Raw genomic sequence first — 18,304 nt, forward strand, 5'->3', positions numbered from 1 at the left:
GCTCGCTATTTTGAGTTTTCAAAAGCCAAGTCTCTTCTATCAGGCCAGTGCAATGCCAGTAGTATCTCCCAGCTCGCTGAAAACCACAGTCTTCTGGCCACTTTTTATATCAACCGCATACACACCTCCCGCGAGATCAGTTACATAGCACACTCCCCCGCTCTTATCCAAGGCCAACCCGATGGCCTCGTGTAGCCTCCTCGCCAGGATTCGCACCTGACCCCTGGCGGTCCCGTTCATAACCCCCTCTACAGCAGCGACGCTGACGCTGTTGAGCGAGTTCCCCGTCGGCGGGTCGCCCCTGTCGGTCCAGTAAAGCGTGCCCGTCTCCTCGTCAATCTCGAGGTCGATGGGCTCGGGCAGACCGTCGATCAGAACCTCGACGTCTTCGGGCGCAAACGGCGACTGCGCGATGGGAGCACGAAAGATGCGGCCCCTGCCGCCCTTGGACGGGCCCTTTTGCGTCCAGTAGACGAATCCGCGCTCTTCGTCGACCGCCACGCCGACGCACCACCTGGTCTGGTCGCGCCTGTCGGCCTCGAGGGCCGCGTCGCCCGTCGACCACAGCACCTCGACGCGGGAGCCGTCGGGGTCGGCTCGCATGACCTTCATCCCTTCCCTGTCGCACCAGTAGAGCTTGCCGCGGCGGCGGGCGAGGGTGATCTGCTTCGGTGTGAAGACGCCGACGGTCCCCGGCGGGACGATGGTCTGGTGGTTGGAGCCGTCGAGGTTGGCGCGCTCGATGGACCCGCCCTCGGCGGATAGGCTGGTGCCCATGCTGGTCCAGTACATTTGGCCGCGGGAGTGGTCGACGACGATGCCGTCTGGGAGGTTCTTGATGCCGTCGACCACGGTTCGGAGGTCGCTGCCGTCCGGGCAGCAGGATACTATCCTGCCGTGCCTTGTGGATACATTGGTTGATAGGTCTGTGTCGAGGATGTAGAGACGGTGTGATGATTCTGTTGACATTTTTTTTTGCTTTTGTTTTTGTTTATGTGTGGTTGTGGTGTTTGGGTATTGTAGGTGTGTATTCGGAAAGGGTCAAGTGTTGAGAGAGATGTTGTCTAGTTGAGGTTGTTTTTGAAAAAAAAAAAAAAAAAAAAAAAAGATATGGGTTTTCAAGTCAAGTAGTAAATTCAAGTCATTAGATATATATTATTGTACATGTGTAAATCTGCTTCCAACAGATGCTTCATCTAAGAAGGGTATACCAAACCGCGTGTTATATCTTTGTGCTTCACATTGCCACATAAGCCATAGCTCCCCTGATCCCGGTGAGCCCGGCGACTGCGGAAAGGCAACCCAAAAACTGCAAACAGCGAGCCAAGCTATCGTTTTGCTTACCAACTCATAGACATCGCAGGCCGGGTTTGCTCGGCAGCGAAGGTAACCCGTCCTACGACGGCGAAGTGCACGAGTCGGAACACAGTCGGGCTCCCCACGGCGTGACGTCGGAGTTCCGCAATATTTTAATTGTTTGAGGGAGACCCGGGACAAGAAGCGGGTGCTTGGTGGCCAACAGTTTGTACTAATTACCGATGTTCTCTTTGGAGAAAGTAATTTGGGAATCTAATCCGTAAACACAGAGAGTCAAGTTTTGGGCGAGTGGCGGAAATCTTTCCGCACGACAAGCTTTTGATGGACTGCGCTTTTTCGAACCAGTATTTTTGATCCCTTGAAAGAAAAAGTTGCATAGGGCTGGATTGTGCTGAAAGGTCTTGCCTGCAGGGTGTTAGTCTAATACTCGGGTGGGGCCGCGGGCGTATAATATACAGTAGGCTTGACTTGACGTCATCCCGTCCCGATGAAATCTCTTGGTTCCACATGGCAGACATGCAAGCTCAGCAAACCTAGCAGGAGATAATTTCGTTCATCTTATCTTTTTGATTGCAAGGCAGCGGAAACGTTCCATGGTTATGCAAGAAAAGTCAAAAGTCAAAAGTTCAGAAAAAAAGTGGAAATCTTTCAGGCCGTTTCAGTGCAGGTTTGGACCAGAACCAGGTACAGTTACTATACTGGAGTCGAGCATGTTACTGAGTGGTACATTGGTATTGAAATACTTTGTTTGGTATTTGGACACAAAACGTACAAACAAGTAGGTAAGGTACCTAGGTAGGTACCCTAAGGTAGGTAAGTACCTGCCCTGACTAAACTAGATACAGTGGAAACAGACACCCCCTCATCTCAGGCCTTCCCCACTTCTGAAGCGAAAGCCATCCTACAAGCCTCGGCATACCCGTCCCACTCTCGCCTGACATTCAACAGCCTCACAATCTCCTCATCCCTCTGTTTGGCCAGGGATCTGTACTCCCTCCCATCCACCGCCGCCTTTGTCCCTTCTACCCACTTGCGCTTGAGCTCATCGTCGACCTTGGGATCCTCACGCGCGTACCAGCTCATCATGGGCTCGAGCAGGTGGTTAGCCATGTACTCGACGCCACCCTGCCCGCCGCCGAGGTGGAAGAGCATGCTCGGGCCCATGACACCCCACCTCAAACCGGGCCCGTTGGACATGGCGCGGTCAATGTCCGACACGTCGGCGACGCCCTCCTGCACCAGGTGCATGACCTCGCGCATCAGCGCCGCCTGAAGCCTGTTGGCAACGTGCCCGACCACCTCCTTCTTGACATGGACCGCCTTCTTACCCACATCCTCGTAGAAGGCCATCGTTCTGCTGATTGTTTCTTGGGATGTCTTCCCGCCGCCCACCACCTCGACGAGCGGGATCAGGTGCGGCGGGTTGAATGGGTGGCCAACCACCACCCGCTCTGGCTTGTGCTGTGCCTCGAGTCCCTGCTGGATGCTCGAGCACGTCAGCCCGCTGCTGCTCGTCGCGATGATGGTCTCTGGGCCGACTAGCTCGGCTACCTCACGGAAGAGCTTCTGCTTAAAGTCTAACCTTTCCGGGCCGTTCTCTTGTACAAAGTCGGCGTCCTTGAGGGCTGTGGCCATGTCTGTTGTGAATTGGATATCCGACGCGGTCGCTTGGGAGCTCTTGGCAAGGCCCAGCGACGAGAGAACCGGTAGTGCGTCGGTGACGAGCTCCCGAAGGAATGACTCTGCTGAAGGATTGATGTCAAATGCCGAGACCTCAAGACCTTGTGCGAGGAAAAGAGCGGCCCATGATGCACCGATGGAGCCGCAGCCGATGATTGCTACTCTTTTGATGTGTGCCATTTTTATGATGTGGTTTGTAGGTATGATATGTTTTGATGAGTTGTTGTGGTAGCTGTTGTTAAGAAGATAGGTAAGTACAGATGTAGTGGATATTTGATAGAAGGTGGTTTTTGTAGAATTCAAGCAGTACAGTAGTCAAAAGGCTGTAAAAGTGATATATACAACAACAATAAGTCTTACAACTATCAAGATAATCGACTTCTAGTTTTATTATATTGACCTGGACACACCGACGGTGGCGTTCGTGCTGATTCTCGGAAATATGTCATTAAAGACTCTTAATTACATTCATCACCGGGATGCCCCAGGATTCCAGCACTATGGATCTGATACATATGATGCAAACGTTATTACCATGGATTATTTAGTAGCGACCGCGAGACCCCGATGAGCGGGAACATACCGTGATACATACTGTAGGTACTACCGATTTTGGATAACATACCGTATTAGGAAGCATGGCGGCTTATATTCCGCGATTTCAAAAAGTCGGAAATAACAGCGGTAGGACAAAAGGGACAGGCGACTCATGCCCGGCTCCGCAGCCTGGGTCTTGATGAGCGGCTTCACCCGTCCAAAATACTCGACTGGGACGAAAACAAGCTTGTTGCTAAGGGGACCCTGATGTCCACGTCGGTGAAGATGGGGACGCAACTTGGCACATAACCCATTTTGATTCCGGAATCTAGTCCGCCACAGTTGATTAAAGTTGAAAACAAGGGATGACGTTAGACGGAACTAAAGAAGAATTTCTAGGATCATGGAGCGTTTCATATGGGGTTATCCACATCATTGTTGCACTTTGGACAATCTGTAGGCGAGCAAGGCGGAAAGTTGCACAAGTCAGGGTGGGCTCAAAGCGAGCGGGCAGGTAAAATGGTTACCTCGTCTAGTAACCCCGGGACGGCCTCTTTTTGGAAGCGCGATAGACATGGACTAGCATATGTATTTTGCATTGCAAAAATATATATAAGAGAACGACAGTCTCCCGATTGATGTGGCATGATCAAAATCTTCATTCCATCAGCTTACCTTTCCAAATTCGTTCGAAACTCCATTGAATAAAAACCACAACGTCAAAACATCACATCCTTTAATCAGCATATACATACCTCAGACATCATGACATCCAACAAGATTCCAGACGTGTATGGGCCGGGTACCTACACCGACCAGACCTTTACTCCAGTACCCGAGGACACAGCCCGCATCTTCCGTCTGCTCGCCTCGCAAACACCAGGCTTCACTCAAGACAGCAATGTCCTCGACAAGGTCCGCTTCGAGGGCGAGCCGTTCCCCGTGATGCCAGGGCCGATCAAAGCCGTCTCGGTGGCGGCGGCGTTACATGCCATGACCGGTGTCCTCGCAGACGAGATTCTCGCTCTGCGCGGTGCACCAAACCCATCCAGACAAGTGACAGTCAACACCACACAAGTTGCCATGTGGTTTGGCTGCGTCGCTACAGTCTTTCTGAACGGAACGGATGCTTTGACGCTCACAAGACAGGGCGAGATGAAGAAGCTCCTGCCCAACTGGGAGAAGGGCTGGACCGACACACCGCTCAAGTACCGCACGACAGGCCTGTACCCCACAAGTGACCCCAACCGCTGGTACTCTTTGCATGGCAGCATGGACGCAGAGCAGATGTTGCGGTCCATTGGCATTGACCCAGCAACAGCCAAGGTAACCTCTGCCGAGGAGGCTGCCGAGCTCATCACCAAGTATACAAGCAAGATGAGCCCGGAAGAGCTCGAGCTGACCAACCTCCGCAACGGAGCCTGTGGCAGCATCTGCTTCACTCCCAAGGAGTGGCGCGAGTCCGAGATGGGCCGCTCACTCGCCCGCCACCCAGTTGTCGATGTCGAGAAGCAGGATCACGTCATACCAACAGCCCCAGTCGCCTTCCCGCCGCTGCACCCCAACGACAAGCGGCCGTTGGCAGGCATCAAAGTCGTCGAGATGACGAGAGTCATTGCAGGTCCCGAGATCGGCACAATCTTGGCTGCCTACGGCGCCGACGTGATCCGCGTCAACGCACCTCACCTGCGCGACATCAACATCATGCAGCTCAGCCTCAACGCCGGCAAGCGCACCACCTTGATCGACCTACGCAAGCCAGACGAGGCGGCCACGCTCAAGAAGCTCGTGGGTGACTGCGACGTCTTCATCAACGGGTTCCGCATCAATAAGTTCTCCAAGTTCGGGCTTGGACTGAATGACCTCTTGAAGATGGCCGGCGAGCGTGGCCGGGGCATCGTCTACGTCAACGAGAACTGTTACGGCCCAGACGGGTACTACGCAGAGCGACCCGGGTGGCAACAGATTGCCGATGCGGCGGCAGGCTCAGCATACGTGACCGGCCGCTCGCTCAAGGGCCTGATCCCCGACGGGGAGGCGGTCCTACCCAGCCTGCCCGTCTCCGACATGACGACGGGAGTGATCGGCGCCGTGGGGGCGATGCTGGGCCTCAAGCGCAGGGCCACCGAGGGCGGAAGCTACCGAGCGCACGCGAGCCTCACGCAGGCCAACGCATACGCCCTGACCGAGGAGATTGGACTGTACCCGGAGAGCACGGTGGAGGAGTGCAGGCAGCGATTCGAATGGGCCGAGATGAGGGGCCAGCACCACGTCTTGGACCTGTTGGTTACCGTCTATGACGGGTGGAAGCGGGTGCTCGGTGACTACCTCAAGCCGGATGGAAGGTTCTTCCAGAGCTTCCCGAGCAGCGCCTTTGACGGCAAGAGCTTGAGCATCCTACGACCGATCGTCACGCTCGAGGGCGACAAGGACGCAACGCCTGAGTGGAGGACGCCGAGTGTGCCGTATGGGCAGGAGAAGGCAGAGAGTGTAAGCTTTAGGTGAATAAAGCATGAGTGATTATACAAGCGAATGTATCATTAAGTGTATATAAAGTGATATGATTCTCATGTTTTTCTTTTCTTTTTTTCGTTTTCTTTTGTTCATAGACAGCCAGACAAAAATAAAGTTTGAGATGAGTGATTTCAATTGTTCGAGTTAGCAAGGAAACCACTAAAGACGAAATTTACAGGCTGTTTACCCCACTTGATTTTCAACCTGAATGGAACGCCATTTGTCCATTTACTCAGCTCCTATTGGGTTAGGGTCTACGATGCTTCCTCATCATCGCTATAAACATCATCAAAGACAAATCAATTCAATAAAGAAAATATAAAGCTGAATTACAGAACTAGAATCAACCGCAAAATATCTAGGTACCCTCCTCATTCACCAACAAAGTACCACCCAAATTGCTGGGCACGTCGTACATTGTAGTCGATTGTCCATCCCGTCAACAAAAAACCCCCCCTCCGTTGGTACTAGCCCCGGTCTAGATACAGGTACAGCACGGGGGGTACAACACAGTACCCTTTGGCTACAAATCGGGCTTGTGCTACAGCTTATAAACCCCCAACCCTACAATGCCGCCCATACCATCAGCCGTAGGTCCACACCTGCCTCGCATCATAACCTACTTCCAAACCACGCACACCCGCGATGGCAAACCCATCTCGGTCCTGCCCCTCATCAGGGAGCCCGGCGTGAGCCTGACGCACGTCATCGTGGCCGCCATCCACCTCAACGAGGACCCGGACGCCATCACGCTCAATGACCACCACCCGGGCCACGAGCGCTACCAGACCATGTGGGCAGAGATGCGCATCCTCCAGGCGTCCGGGGTCAAGATCCTCGGCATGCTGGGAGGGCACGCCCGCGGCTCCTACAAGCGCCTGGATGCCGACCAGGCCCAGTTCGAGAGGTACTACGCCGCCCTGCACCAGATGGTCAAGGCTCACGCCCTCGAAGGGCTCGACCTAGACGTCGAGGAGCCCATGTCGCTTCAGGGCATAGTGCGCCTGATCGATCGCCTCCGCGCCGACTTTGGCCCCGACTTCATCATAACCCTGGCCCCCGTGGCCACGGCGCTTCTGGGCGACCACGACCCGCGCCGCAACCTTTCGGGTTTCGGCTACGAGGCCCTGCACGCCTCCAGGGGCCACGAGATCTCGTGGTACAACACCCAGTTCTACTGCGGGTGGGGCGACTGCAGCAACCCGGTGATGTACGAGCTCATCATGTCCAGGGGCCGCCTCCCCGCCGACAAGGTCGTCGTCGGCCTCGTGACCAACCCGGCAAACGGCAGCGGCTGGGTGCCCTGGGAGATGCTAGCGTCCGTCCTCCCCATCCTGGTCAGCCGCCGCGCCGACTTTGGAGGCGTTATGGGCTGGGAGTACTTCAACAGCTTGCCCGGCGGCGAGGAGAAGCCCTGGGAATGGGCCATGTTCATGACCGCCCTGATCAGGGGCGACCGGGCCGTCGCGCCTCAGGAGCAGCACGTGCTAGATTCGGTGGAGAGCGAGGCCCAGAGGGAGAGTGATGAGAGGGTCAGGCAAAGGGAGCAGGCGGAGAGTCAAAAGGCTGCCGCTACGGTTGTGGAGGCAGACCCAGATGACTCCAAAGGAGGCGAGGCACCCGTACCGCATGAGTTTGAGTATCACTCGGACGGAAGGGAAACGCCGGCATCTCCTTGAACACACAAAAGCATTAGCATATCTGTGCCTTCTTTTGATAGAAACGTTGGTTACCTAATATGATTCCTTCAACAAGATGTCACATAGGAAACGCATGCATACTTCCGTGTTATGTTAAGGAAGGGGGCAGATGGGTCGGCCGGAGGCGACTTGGTCCAGGCCCTTGTTGAGTAGCGGTCTACTCATCACCATTTCCCAGTTGTGGAGAATGAGGTCGCTTCCCTCGCTCAGCTCAACTTTACGTCCACCCTTGACCTTCATCCCAACTTCGTACTCATCGATCAGCTCCTGCTGGGAGCGACCACCCGGCATCATCAATGTTATTGTTGAAGCCTTGACCTCGCTTTAGGAACCAGGTTTCAGACAAATTTAATACAATCGCCACACCGACACTTACTCTCAGCCCAATTCGGTGAACATGATAGCTGGCGAGAGGGTGTGTGGCCTACGGTTTGTCATTGGATGGCCAGTGTCTCCAGCTAGCGTGACGAACCCTTTGTGGTTGGGCCATTCGTGATCCGGTGTTGCGGGGGTCCCAGTTTCGGGATGGCGAGAACCAGACATTGTCCACGAGCTTGTCGTCAGCTGCCTGGAGAAGCCAATCAAAGGCACTCTTTGCACGGTTCGCAAACTCAGCCGCCAGCTTCTTGGCGTGGTCTATGAGATCCTGCTTTGTGCTCTTGTGGTACTAGTCCTGCTCCTGGGGTGACACTGGCTAACCGATGTAGCTGATATAAATCCACTTTGGACAGGGTTCAAGTCAGTACAAGAGAAAAAACTTGAGCACAAGATTTGGGAAGGACAAACTAAAGAAGAAAAGTACTAAAAGAAGGGTTTGGTGGTATAGACGTACATCCTCCGACTCATCGGGAGACGGAGCATCAAGAAGCACAACCATGGAAACCATGTTTTTCAGGGTGCAATATTTCAAGGGTGATGGGGTGCTTGAAGTTTCTGATATGCAGCACCTGATCCTTGGGGTAACGCGCCAGGACAAAAGTGACCGCGAACGGGGACCCCTTTAGGCAGCTCCTGTCCCCGCTGGGCAAGAGTGTATTTGTGATGGATTTGGAGCCGTCAGCGCCCACAACTAGTCTTGACCGTTGCTGACTGCCGTCCTCAAAGTCCGCCGTCAGGAGCCCCCCTCAGAGGTGCTGAATCTCGCCAGCTTCTTTCCAAAGCGGATACCGGAGCCCTCGGTTAGGAGCTCACAGAAGTGTGGGTGGTAAACTCGGTACGTTTCTTTTCAGGAATGAAAAGTCTACAGGATGGGCACTGTTGGCTACATTGTACATGGGAATCGTGCCGACCTCCATGACGGGAAGGGACAGGTCGTACGGTGTGGTGTGGATGCGGGACCAGGCATCATTGGCGATCAGAAACTTGAGGATGGGGGCCGACCAAGCCATCGCAAAGCCCCATCGTCCACTCGGGCCGAGGTTGGGGTCTCTCTCCAAGATGACGGCAGGGACATTGCTCTGTAGGCTAAGATACATTAGCGGGTGGCTAAACATAGATAACAAGAGTCATATCCCTCTAAGACACAGCACACCTCTTTCAGTCCTTGGGCCAGGGCAAGCCCATCGGAGCCTTTAGACTGTTAGCTTGTGTGGATCATCGCACGTTATTTTGGATCAAAGCCATATCATCACTTATTATCAGGACCGAAAGGGCTTTCACAGGCCCCCGAGCTGTCGTCCTGGGCAGCTTGGTCGGAACTGATAAGCTTGTGCTGATTAACGCCGTCGGTTTCCAGCTTCTCGGCCATTATTTATACTATCCCTTCCTCTTAGGCAACGAGAAAAATGTCAAGATATGTGTTTGATGTGCTTGTATATAATGCAGAGATGATGATCTTGCAAGATGTTACCAAAGAGTCTGTATGTCCCTGGGAACCTGTAGTCTCTTTATTTTCACCTTTCATGCCCTTCAGCCCGCAATCCCTTTCACATATTATCGATCTCGCTGGCCCTGCAAAGTGAGATTTCCCATATGTCGATGCCAGCACAACGGGGCCTTCAGGATTCCCGCTAGACGCAAACAGTGATTGCCAAGAACGGGGGTTGGCAATGAAAGCCTCGGCGAGAAAAGACAAGTTCGAGTCGAAAGAAACAAAGAGATAGCCCTTCCTCATGATAGATACCACGCTAACATGTGGTCGCCTTTTCATCAGAGAGAATACTCGAGGTCGTATATGTGGTTATCGGCCAGTATCACCAAGAGCAAGACCAGCACATAACACACCTTTGCTGCGCATGACCATCGTCCTGTTCGAGACAGATCCGGAGCTTTACTGTCACATACCTATGTAGGCCAGAGTCGAAAACTCGAACAGCACAACACAAGAGGTTCCCCAGTACGACTGATGGATTTGAATGTCGGAGGCGCAATAGCCCTTGTGTAGAGTATCTTTTGTCCAAGTTGAGTTATCCGAGCTCCTGTTTCCGAGCTGCCGTTCCGAGCTTCATTTTTTATCTGCCTACCTAGTCATCTCACAATCTCATTCGAGGGCAAATCAAACACAATCATCCCCCCTGCTTTCTTATTCCCGGCTGACTTTCTCCGCTTTGGTTAGTATTTTCTCTCTCTTTTATTCCGTATATACCAATGGACGTCGAGGCAGCGAGCATTTCTTGCAGTATCTGCTCTAGCGCGTATGCAGTGAGAGCGCTCGCAACTGTTTCCGATAGGCTTCAGGGTAAGTCTATTCGTCTCTCGGACCCGAGCAACGTGCAAAGCCAGATCAAAAAGCAAGTAATAACATTGCGTCTGTCGATCCAGCCTTGTAAGGCAAACGCGGAATATGCCCTGGCGAAGATAGTCTGGGAAGATCAACTGCCAACATCCCGGTCAACCGGTGAGGCTCTGTAGAATAATATGGACAAAATAGTCTAGGTATAAGACAACTTGGAGGTGCACGTCTTCTTTCACATAAAGAATTTGTTTATACGCCACCGACTTGCGTGATGCCAATGTGTGGCATGGAGCGGGTAGACCAGCTACCTATCTTACGTGACGAGGCAAGCACCGCATACGCGTGTTCTTTGTTTTGTGTTCTAACCCCCACGCAAGACTTTCTCCTTTCTGCTGGACTTGGCGGGACGGCGTCAGTTCTGGTCAACCTACTCCGCCCCTGTGGCACAGCAGCCTGGCCCCCAACGGCCCGAAGAAGCGATCGAAGAGTTGGAGTGGACAAAAGTCCCCCCGGTGGTGCAAGGCTATGTGAATAGCTTCATTTTGAATTGCTTATATTCGTATCTGGGGGCCGCTTGGATGTTACAGACTAGCAGCATGCGCCGGATGTGATATTACTCCGACTAGCAGGAGAGGTCTTCTTCCTTGTGTGGTTCAGACACACGATTTCGCCCCGTTCTTGAATAAGACGGACTTTTGTTCACGGCGATACAAGGCAGCAATATTTTAAGCGAGATGTTGGCGTTTCTTGGGTCTCGTGGCTAGGAGCTTGGAGTGAGGCTGGACAACAGAGACCAGAAGTATGTCTGTTGGAATTTGGCCCCGAATGAATTTATGCCAGGTAAGTGAGATGAAGAGTGTTTTGGCCTAGGGCTGTTTGTTTCACTCGAGCTGCTAGCGCCAGGTGGCAACAGCAGGTGAAGGCAGCAGATGGTAAGTAACAGGTGAAAGCAGCAGGTGGCAAACCGCAGGTGGTAAACAGAAACAGCAGGTGTGTAACGGTCAGTAGCAACCAGGTGTGACCGACCAGACCTACACTTCAGCCCACCACGCCACGTGCGTATTCGTGACGAGTCCCCGGGTCGCCGGCGCGATGCCGAGAACCCTATTGAGACCAAAACTCGAGACCATTGATATTCTCTACGCTGAATGGATGCCGACAACGTGGCTCCAGATCGCAAGCAATCGCCAAGACTCAGCTATTCGAAGGGTTGCAACAGAAAGAATAGCCCCCATAGGGCTGGCTGCGCCTCTTTCCTAAGGGACTAAGGTAGGTAGTCTAGTTGAGAACCCACCTGACCATTTTGGTAAAGAAAACGGCGCTATCTGTTCAGTGGGGGCTCAATTGTTTCTAGCGGGCGCGCGTCGTTCTTTCGACTGGGATGCAGGTAGTGCCGGAGTCTGAGTGAGAAAATGGAATGCACGTCTGACAAGCGCAAAAGTTCAGGCACCTAAAGTCGCAAGGCTTCCAATAAGGGAAGGCTTTCTCGGGTGGGTACCGAATATACCAGGAATGAATAGGTGAGGTATCCACCGTACTACGTACTGTACGGGTTCACGGTCAGGTACGTATGGCGGTATCTGTATTCCACTTTTCCTGTTGTATTTTCTCTTTTCCTTGACCACCAGCCCAGCAACGTCCACTACCACCACCACCACCACCGACCACCACACCTTGGTTCTGCACCATTACCAGTAAAATCAATAAGCGCCCGTACCACCACACAAATCAATCAGTAACATTCCATCCAGCAACTTACCGTCTTGGGAGTTCATATCTCCGAAAAGCCGGCACAAACACGCATACCGGACATCTCGGCAGACGGTTACTATTTTCATGCCTCGCCGGATTTGATGACTACCTACCTACCTTACCTTTGGTAGCTACACAAGATAGATGGATGACTCTTATTCTAATCTATGTATGGTAGGACCGGAGTGAGAACATGACCTCGCTGCAGTCAAATGCCATAGCAGGTTATGTTTAGAACAAACGCCATACAGCAGCAGCATGTCCGTGGCATTACGAGTCACATTGCGCACATGGAGCGAATTGGGTCACCGAGCCCCGAGGACCATACAGCATCAGCAGAATTACCTACCAGCATACCTAACATAGCACAGCCCCGGTCCTGTTCCGTTCACAGGATAGGGCACCGGTTTTCGCCTGCCGCACTGCATCAGCGTAGATCAGACGGATTCTCTTTCGGCCGCTCGAGTCCACTGTCCACGTGGCTACGAAGTTACATGGCTGGGAGTAACCATCGACTACGTTACTGTCGGAACCTAGGGACCTGTACCCACCAAATGCTGAACATCACTGGATTGGGGTGGTAATCACCTCCGGAACGCCGTGCTCGCGCTCCGTAGCCAATCCGGGATTTTAACTTTCTTTTAATTTCATCCTTGGCATTCGCGGGTGGATTCCGCCTGTTTGTTCTTTGCTTGCCCGCCGCCATAGTATTTTCCCCGTTGGTTCATGCATGCATACAACAACCACAACGGTCGTATTCATCATTGAATTTTATACTTGTAAGCCAATATCTCCGTTAATATCCACCTTTGTCCTATTTGGTATCCGACGCATTCTACACCTTACAACCTGATTGCGTAGGCGGCTCCTGTGCATTGTTCCTGCGCGTTGTTTTCTCTTCACCGCAAGGACATCGCCGACAGGCTGCTGATCAGATGCACATGCTGGTGCTTTCGTGGAGCATCTATGACTGCAGAACGCATATGCAGGCAGTGCGGCTGTTCTGCCGGACACTGACTTGCTCGTACAGCGTCAACATTCAAGAAACAGTAAATCGTCATATTATCCTGACGAACAAAAATATAGAAGCTACTGGTAAGATTTGTCACCTCATGTTAGTAATATGACGCCTGAAGTAGGAAAACGTATGGCGATCGTCGCATGCAAATAGACTTGCGACTGTGTATGTCTACCTACAGTAAGTATACTGGACACCACCCTGAGCTTTTGTGGCAAACGTGTCAAAATGTCGGGATCAAACCCAAGAAAGCACTGCAGCGATGAGAGAATGTGGATGGGTGGAGCATCTAGAAATACTACTATACGGTATGCACAATGAACGGATTTACACCGGCAGTCGGGACCATCCTACCTCCAGTGTCCGTAGAAACCCGAGAAAGCCAGCACCTCGGCGCGCGCAAGCCACTAAAAAAACAACCTTACAACGCTGTGCCTATCTAGGCACGCCGGTGGGTGGGACTGGAGGCTTAACCCGTCTGGCCCATAGTATTTTTCGTACCTTGTATCTGAGTCAACCAGACCCAGGCTCAGCCTCTTTCCAACCTTAGTTTCTGCGCTGCTGAGTGTGATTGAGTGGGTAATTTGCTGACAAGGTGAACAGCCTTACGGACGGGCTCAGATTGTGCCGTTTTTAGCCCCCATATTCACTTTTAACGTTCGCTAATTCGCCTATTCTTAGCCAAGAATATCTGCAGTACAATAAATCCAGCTAAAAGCACCTTGTACCTTGTCTGGCAATACCTCACAAAGGTCCAATCCAACGTTGCACAAGCCCTGACATGAGTCTGCCCCCTGTCCGACCTCCTTTGCGCTGCCTGCCCTCCTTATCCTGCCCTGCCGAGTCCTGTCCTGCCCTGTTTGGACTTACTTTTTGCGCTGTGATACGGCAGACCCAGACTGGCGGATCGCGGAAGATTTTCGACCCACTCGCCCAAGAAATACCACCCAGAAGAAAATACTGCAGTTGTTCTTCTTGTTCACCTACAGTATGCCCTCCATTTATTTCATTTTATTCCCATGCATATATTAGACAGTCCGCCATCTGACACTTGATATTCCTAGACGCGCTTTTCCAAACAGGGTAATTTTGCGCGTATTCAAGATAGCCTGACACTCCTTTTACATGCACGTGAGATTTTCAATACTCTCCTTTTAATCTCATTTTTCGTTTCTCAAGCTTTGTACTGCCACACACATCTAGCCACCTAGGTAGGTACCTCTTTGCCTACCTAGTCATTTCACATCATACCGGTTGGCGGCGAGACCACGGCGAAATTGACTGTGTACAATGCGTCCTGAATTTGCATATTTCCCTGCCTTACGTACATACCCACCAACCAGCTTATAGGCAACCGCCAAAAAAAAAAAAAAAAAAAAAAAAAAAAAAAGAAATAAGCCTTGCGGCGCGTCATTGGAGAGGCATGGAGCAGGCTGAGTAGCAAGGCCCTATTTTTTATTTTTATTTTTATTTTTTATTTTTTTTATTCTATTTTTCATTCCCTCCCTCCCTTGTGCTGCCATCACGTTTGCTGCCTAATAATTCCGTGTGTCTAGAATAGCTCTAGAACTCATGTCATCACTCTTTCTGACAGCCACACCGGTGGTGGCTTGGGGTGTGAAGCGACCTCCGTGTCTATGCCCACCGTCAAGCATCCCACCCCCGAGCACTGACGGCACGGATCGATGACATGGCCGGAGTACCTCTAATGCTTATTGATCCATAATTGTTCTCTACTATCTCGTTCATCTATATAAGTCTTGATATCTCCCTCCTCAGGATGCCTTTTTTGTTTGTCTTGATATCATCATCACAACAACAGCAACATAACCAACACTCTTCCAACACACACATACACGCAAGCAAATCTATCATCGTAATAACTCCCAATATTTTCCACACACAAACACCAACATTTTCCACAATGGCTGCCATGACTTCCTTCACTGCTCCTCGCTTCCCGGTCATCGAGGCTGGACGCAGCGGCTACAACCAGAAGCCCGATGACGAGGACGAGTACCGTCTGCAAGGTCGCTCCGGCTATAACAAGTGAGTCCATACCACTGGCGCAATCCTGATTTTGCAGACGCCCAAGCTAACAGTATATCTCAGGGGCAATGATGATGAGGAGGAGGAGAAGAAGAAATAAGCGCGAGCCGCAATGATCAGCTGATCTGAAGCGTCTTCGCCTGAACCTACTCAGCAGCAAAAACCAAACCATCAGCTTTTTTTTTATTTTTTGTTTCCAGCGAGCGATACAACACTCAACCAATGGGCAACCAGTTTTTAGAACAGGACGCGGCAACCGCGGAAATCACCAGAACAATGACAGCATCACGCAGGCGCTCATAGACAGCCTTTTTATTTTATTTTTATTTCTATTCTGTTCCGTTCGCCGTCTAGCAACATCTCGCCTCGTCTCGTCGGGGCGAGAAGTTAGCAGGGGATTGTACGGAGTCGGGTCAGGGACATCACTGCCTCGATCTATTTCTGCTATATTCATTCGATACAAATGCTGTTATACAATAGAGCTACAAGTTATCAACATTATTTACCCACACAAAACCTGATGATCAAGAGTGACTGTTAGCGGTTTTCAAATCAAGTTGATATAAAAGAAATGCATGAGCAGCCAGCCATGGCCTAGCCCATACGGGGCCTCGGGAGTCATGTGTTAAATGTAAATAAATAGGCACTTACTTTTCAAATATGACACCAAGAACCTCCTCAGTGTCTCCGGAACCGCCACGACCCGTTATCTCGGCCAGAGCAGTGGCGGCGTAGCGGAGATGTTCAGCAGCGAGAACAACGTCTATGTCCTCTTCGTGCTGATAAATCTTGCTGCCAGATTCCTCGGAACCCCTGGTAGATTCTACAATGAAGTCATCCAGATGACCACGGCATCTAGCCAACAGCTGACCCTGACGTTCAGTGACCCCCAAAAGGTCCTGCATGTCGTCAGGAAGCGATGTCAAACTCTCGAAGCGGGCCGACAGGCTGTCTACCAGAGCATGGATAGCCCCGGGATCGGCCTCTTTATTCTTCAGCCTTACGGCGTCAGCGCTGCCACCCTCCATGCATGATATTACGAGCGGCTCAGCACCTTGGAGGCCTGGAAACGGTGCCAAGACGCGTCTTTGGAAGTCTGCCACGAGCGTTTTGAGTGCTGACGCGGGGACCTGCTCGCTCTTGTTGATTACGACAAGGCTCTGCGGGGCTTGCGCTGCAAGCTGGACCGTCTCTTGCTCGTAACAGATCGAGTACTCGCCGTCCCCCCCTTTCTCGACAGATGCTAGAACCACGACGATATCTGAGCCAAGGGCCTTCGATCTCGCCCTGCGAATTCCTTCCTTTTCGACGATGCCAATCTCCGCGGGCGCCGAGGCGTCAGCCATCTCTTCAGTCCTGAACCCTGCAGTATCGGCAAACGTGCAAAGGTAGCCCCGTATGTCCAGACTCGCCTCGACAATGTCCCTCGTGGTCCCTGCCTCGGTGGAGACGATGGAAGCCTCCCGGCCCACGATCAGATTCATGAGCGAGCTTTTGCCGACGTTGGGCGGGCCCAGCAGCGCGATCCTGATGCCTTTGCGCAGGAGCTCGCTCCGTTTTGAACCCATCTCGTGCAGGGCGATGAGGGCGAGGATGTCGCGCACCTGAGCCACGACGCTCTGCAGCAGCTCTCGTGGGCTCTCGTCAAAGTGCTGGTCCTCGGAGAAGTCGATCAGGGCCTCGATCTCGGCGCGGGCGAGGAGGAGCCTCTCGCGCCAGTTGTCGTACGATGCGCCCAGGCGACCCGAGGAGCCCCGCACGGCGGCGCGACGCTGCTGCTCCGTCTCTGCGTCTAGCGCGTCGCCGAGCGACTCAACCTGCGCGAGGTCGAGACGGTCGTTGAAGAAGGCGCGCCGTGTGAACTCGCCCGGGTCCGCATACCGCACGCGCGACGCCGCCGGGGCGCACCGCGGGATCGCGGACAGTACCGACTTGACCGTCGCCCGACCGCCGTGCGTGTGCAGCTCGAGGACGTCCTCGCCGGTTACGGTCTTGGGACCTGGGAAGAAGAGGACCAGGGCACCCGAGTCTAGAACTTCCGGCGTTCCTGGTCCATCTTCCGGTGCGTAGAGAGTCCTGACGGCCGCATACCGTGGCTTGGGTGGTTTTTTGCCAGGGCAGAGACGTCGGTATATCTGGTCTGGTTAGTATCCCGAACCAAGTGTAGGGGTCTAATGTGCTATTGTTGTTGTGGATTTCCTATCTGTTAACCTACCTCTAAGCAGTCCGGGCCAGAGATGCGGATGACGGCTATGCCGGCTCTTCCTTGTGCGGAAGAGAGGGCGTAAATGGTGTCATCAGGAGCTGCAAACGTTTGAGATGTCCTTGGGCTGGGAACTTGATGATGAATTTGTCGTTGAAGGTTCAATCTCAACGTCTGGATTGGTTGTGATCTTGGCTCACAGGGAAACAGTAACCTGCTTTCTGATCTAGGAAATGAAACCCTTAGATATCGGCATGGTAAGCCGCCCCATTGCTTCAGGTTAAGCCGAAGCATTGGCTTTACTTGTAGCATACAAGTTTTCTGGGGCTAACAATGAACACTATTTAAGGTCAACATTGAGATGTCACGGTTGTTGAAAGGGAAGTACAGCTCCGCAAGGTAATTACTTGACCAAGCTGTTTGGGGAAGTAAACTGGAAAAAGCAGCCACCTCCACTAGTCTAGAGCTTCCGAGTGGGTGACACGGAAGGAAGGGCGTTGTTTACCACATAAAAGAGACTCGTGGCCAGTATCTTTCAACTACAAAAAGGCTAAATTGGTGCAGTGATATCTAAAAGTTCCAATATTCTTGCTCGGCTCATACTCCTTTTTCATCATTGAATTTATTACAACTATATATTTAGAGCAATCATTTGGCCAGCATCTAGTTCGTAACAAATCTTTTGGCAGTCATTGATTGACGCGGTTGTTTGGCCCACCCTATCGAGCTTTTTCTGCACAATCTGCAGTACAGATACCCCACAAACCCCACTTCAAGGACAGGGTCTACAGTGTTCTTATCCAATCATGGTGGCTTTGACTGTCAGGGCTCCACTAAAATTTTGAAATCCATCACCGCCT

At 52.3% G+C, this 18,304-nt stretch overlaps 9 protein-coding genes across 9 annotated transcripts; 4 read left to right on the forward strand and 5 right to left on the reverse strand.

Annotated features, from left to right (window-relative positions):
• Nucleotides 1-39: 39 nt before the first annotated feature.
• PgNI_06835 (uncharacterized protein) lies at nt 40-969 on the reverse strand (the record flags this gene model as incomplete). The annotated part of the gene is made up of 1 exon (XM_031126855.1): nt 40-969. The coding sequence occupies one exon, from the start codon at nt 967-969 to the stop codon at nt 40-42; it is 930 nt and encodes a 309-aa protein (XP_030981392.1).
• Nucleotides 970-2,184: 1,215 nt separating this feature from the next.
• PgNI_06836 (uncharacterized protein) lies at nt 2,185-3,177 on the reverse strand (the record flags this gene model as incomplete). Its single annotated transcript, XM_031126856.1, has 1 exon — nt 2,185-3,177. One exon carries the CDS (start codon nt 3,175-3,177, stop codon nt 2,185-2,187), a length of 993 nt encoding a protein of 330 aa, XP_030981393.1.
• Nucleotides 3,178-4,299: 1,122 nt separating this feature from the next.
• On the forward strand, nt 4,300-6,039 carry PgNI_06837 (uncharacterized protein; the record flags this gene model as incomplete). The annotated part of the gene is made up of 1 exon (XM_031126857.1): nt 4,300-6,039. The coding sequence occupies one exon, from the start codon at nt 4,300-4,302 to the stop codon at nt 6,037-6,039; it is 1,740 nt and encodes a 579-aa protein (XP_030981394.1).
• A 578-nt stretch (nt 6,040-6,617) lies between these two features.
• PgNI_06838 (uncharacterized protein) lies at nt 6,618-7,727 on the forward strand (the record flags this gene model as incomplete). Its single annotated transcript, XM_031126858.1, has 1 exon — nt 6,618-7,727. One exon carries the CDS (start codon nt 6,618-6,620, stop codon nt 7,725-7,727), a length of 1,110 nt encoding a protein of 369 aa, XP_030981399.1.
• A 114-nt stretch (nt 7,728-7,841) lies between these two features.
• On the reverse strand, nt 7,842-8,634 carry PgNI_06839 (uncharacterized protein; the record flags this gene model as incomplete). Its single annotated transcript, XM_031126859.1, has 3 exons — nt 7,842-8,070; nt 8,177-8,394; nt 8,581-8,634. The coding sequence occupies 3 exons, from the start codon at nt 8,632-8,634 to the stop codon at nt 7,842-7,844; spliced, it is 501 nt and encodes a 166-aa protein (XP_030981400.1).
• A 301-nt stretch (nt 8,635-8,935) lies between these two features.
• Nucleotides 8,936-9,495, reverse strand: PgNI_06840 (uncharacterized protein; the record flags this gene model as incomplete). Its single annotated transcript, XM_031126860.1, has 3 exons — nt 8,936-9,205; nt 9,280-9,317; nt 9,408-9,495. The coding sequence occupies 3 exons, from the start codon at nt 9,493-9,495 to the stop codon at nt 8,936-8,938; spliced, it is 396 nt and encodes a 131-aa protein (XP_030980836.1).
• A 4,379-nt stretch (nt 9,496-13,874) lies between these two features.
• Nucleotides 13,875-14,586, forward strand: PgNI_06841 (uncharacterized protein). The gene is made up of 2 exons (XM_031126861.1): nt 13,875-14,180; nt 14,257-14,586. The coding sequence occupies exons 1-2, from the start codon at nt 13,974-13,976 to the stop codon at nt 14,401-14,403; spliced, it is 354 nt and encodes a 117-aa protein (XP_030980835.1). The 5' UTR covers nt 13,875-13,973; the 3' UTR covers nt 14,404-14,586.
• A 530-nt stretch (nt 14,587-15,116) lies between these two features.
• On the forward strand, nt 15,117-15,341 carry PgNI_06842 (uncharacterized protein; the record flags this gene model as incomplete). The annotated part of the gene is made up of 2 exons (XM_031126862.1): nt 15,117-15,241; nt 15,305-15,341. The coding sequence occupies 2 exons, from the start codon at nt 15,117-15,119 to the stop codon at nt 15,339-15,341; spliced, it is 162 nt and encodes a 53-aa protein (XP_030980838.1).
• A 398-nt stretch (nt 15,342-15,739) lies between these two features.
• PgNI_06843 (uncharacterized protein) lies at nt 15,740-17,738 on the reverse strand (the record flags this gene model as incomplete). The annotated part of the gene is made up of 3 exons (XM_031126863.1): nt 15,740-15,758; nt 15,893-17,376; nt 17,457-17,738. The coding sequence occupies 3 exons, from the start codon at nt 17,736-17,738 to the stop codon at nt 15,740-15,742; spliced, it is 1,785 nt and encodes a 594-aa protein (XP_030980837.1).
• Between the last annotated feature and the right edge of the window lie 566 nt (nt 17,739-18,304).

Source organism: Pyricularia grisea (assembly GCF_004355905.1).
Source record: "Pyricularia grisea strain NI907 chromosome Unknown Pyricularia_grisea_NI907_Scaffold_4, whole genome shotgun sequence".
Classification (NCBI taxonomy): Eukaryota; Fungi; Ascomycota; class Sordariomycetes; order Magnaporthales; family Pyriculariaceae; genus Pyricularia; species Pyricularia grisea.

What these genes read in the sequence shown, in the direction of transcription:
- PgNI_06841 (XM_031126861.1), top strand. Translation starts at nt 13,974, where the DNA reads ATGAGTCTGCCCCCTGTCCGACCTCCTTTGCGCTGCCTGCCCTCCTTA. An exon ending in GTTCTTCTTGTTCACCTACA is followed by an intron (nt 14,181 to 14,256) that starts GTATGCCCTCCA and finishes TGATATTCCTAG; the next exon opens with ACGCGCTTTTCCAAACAGGG.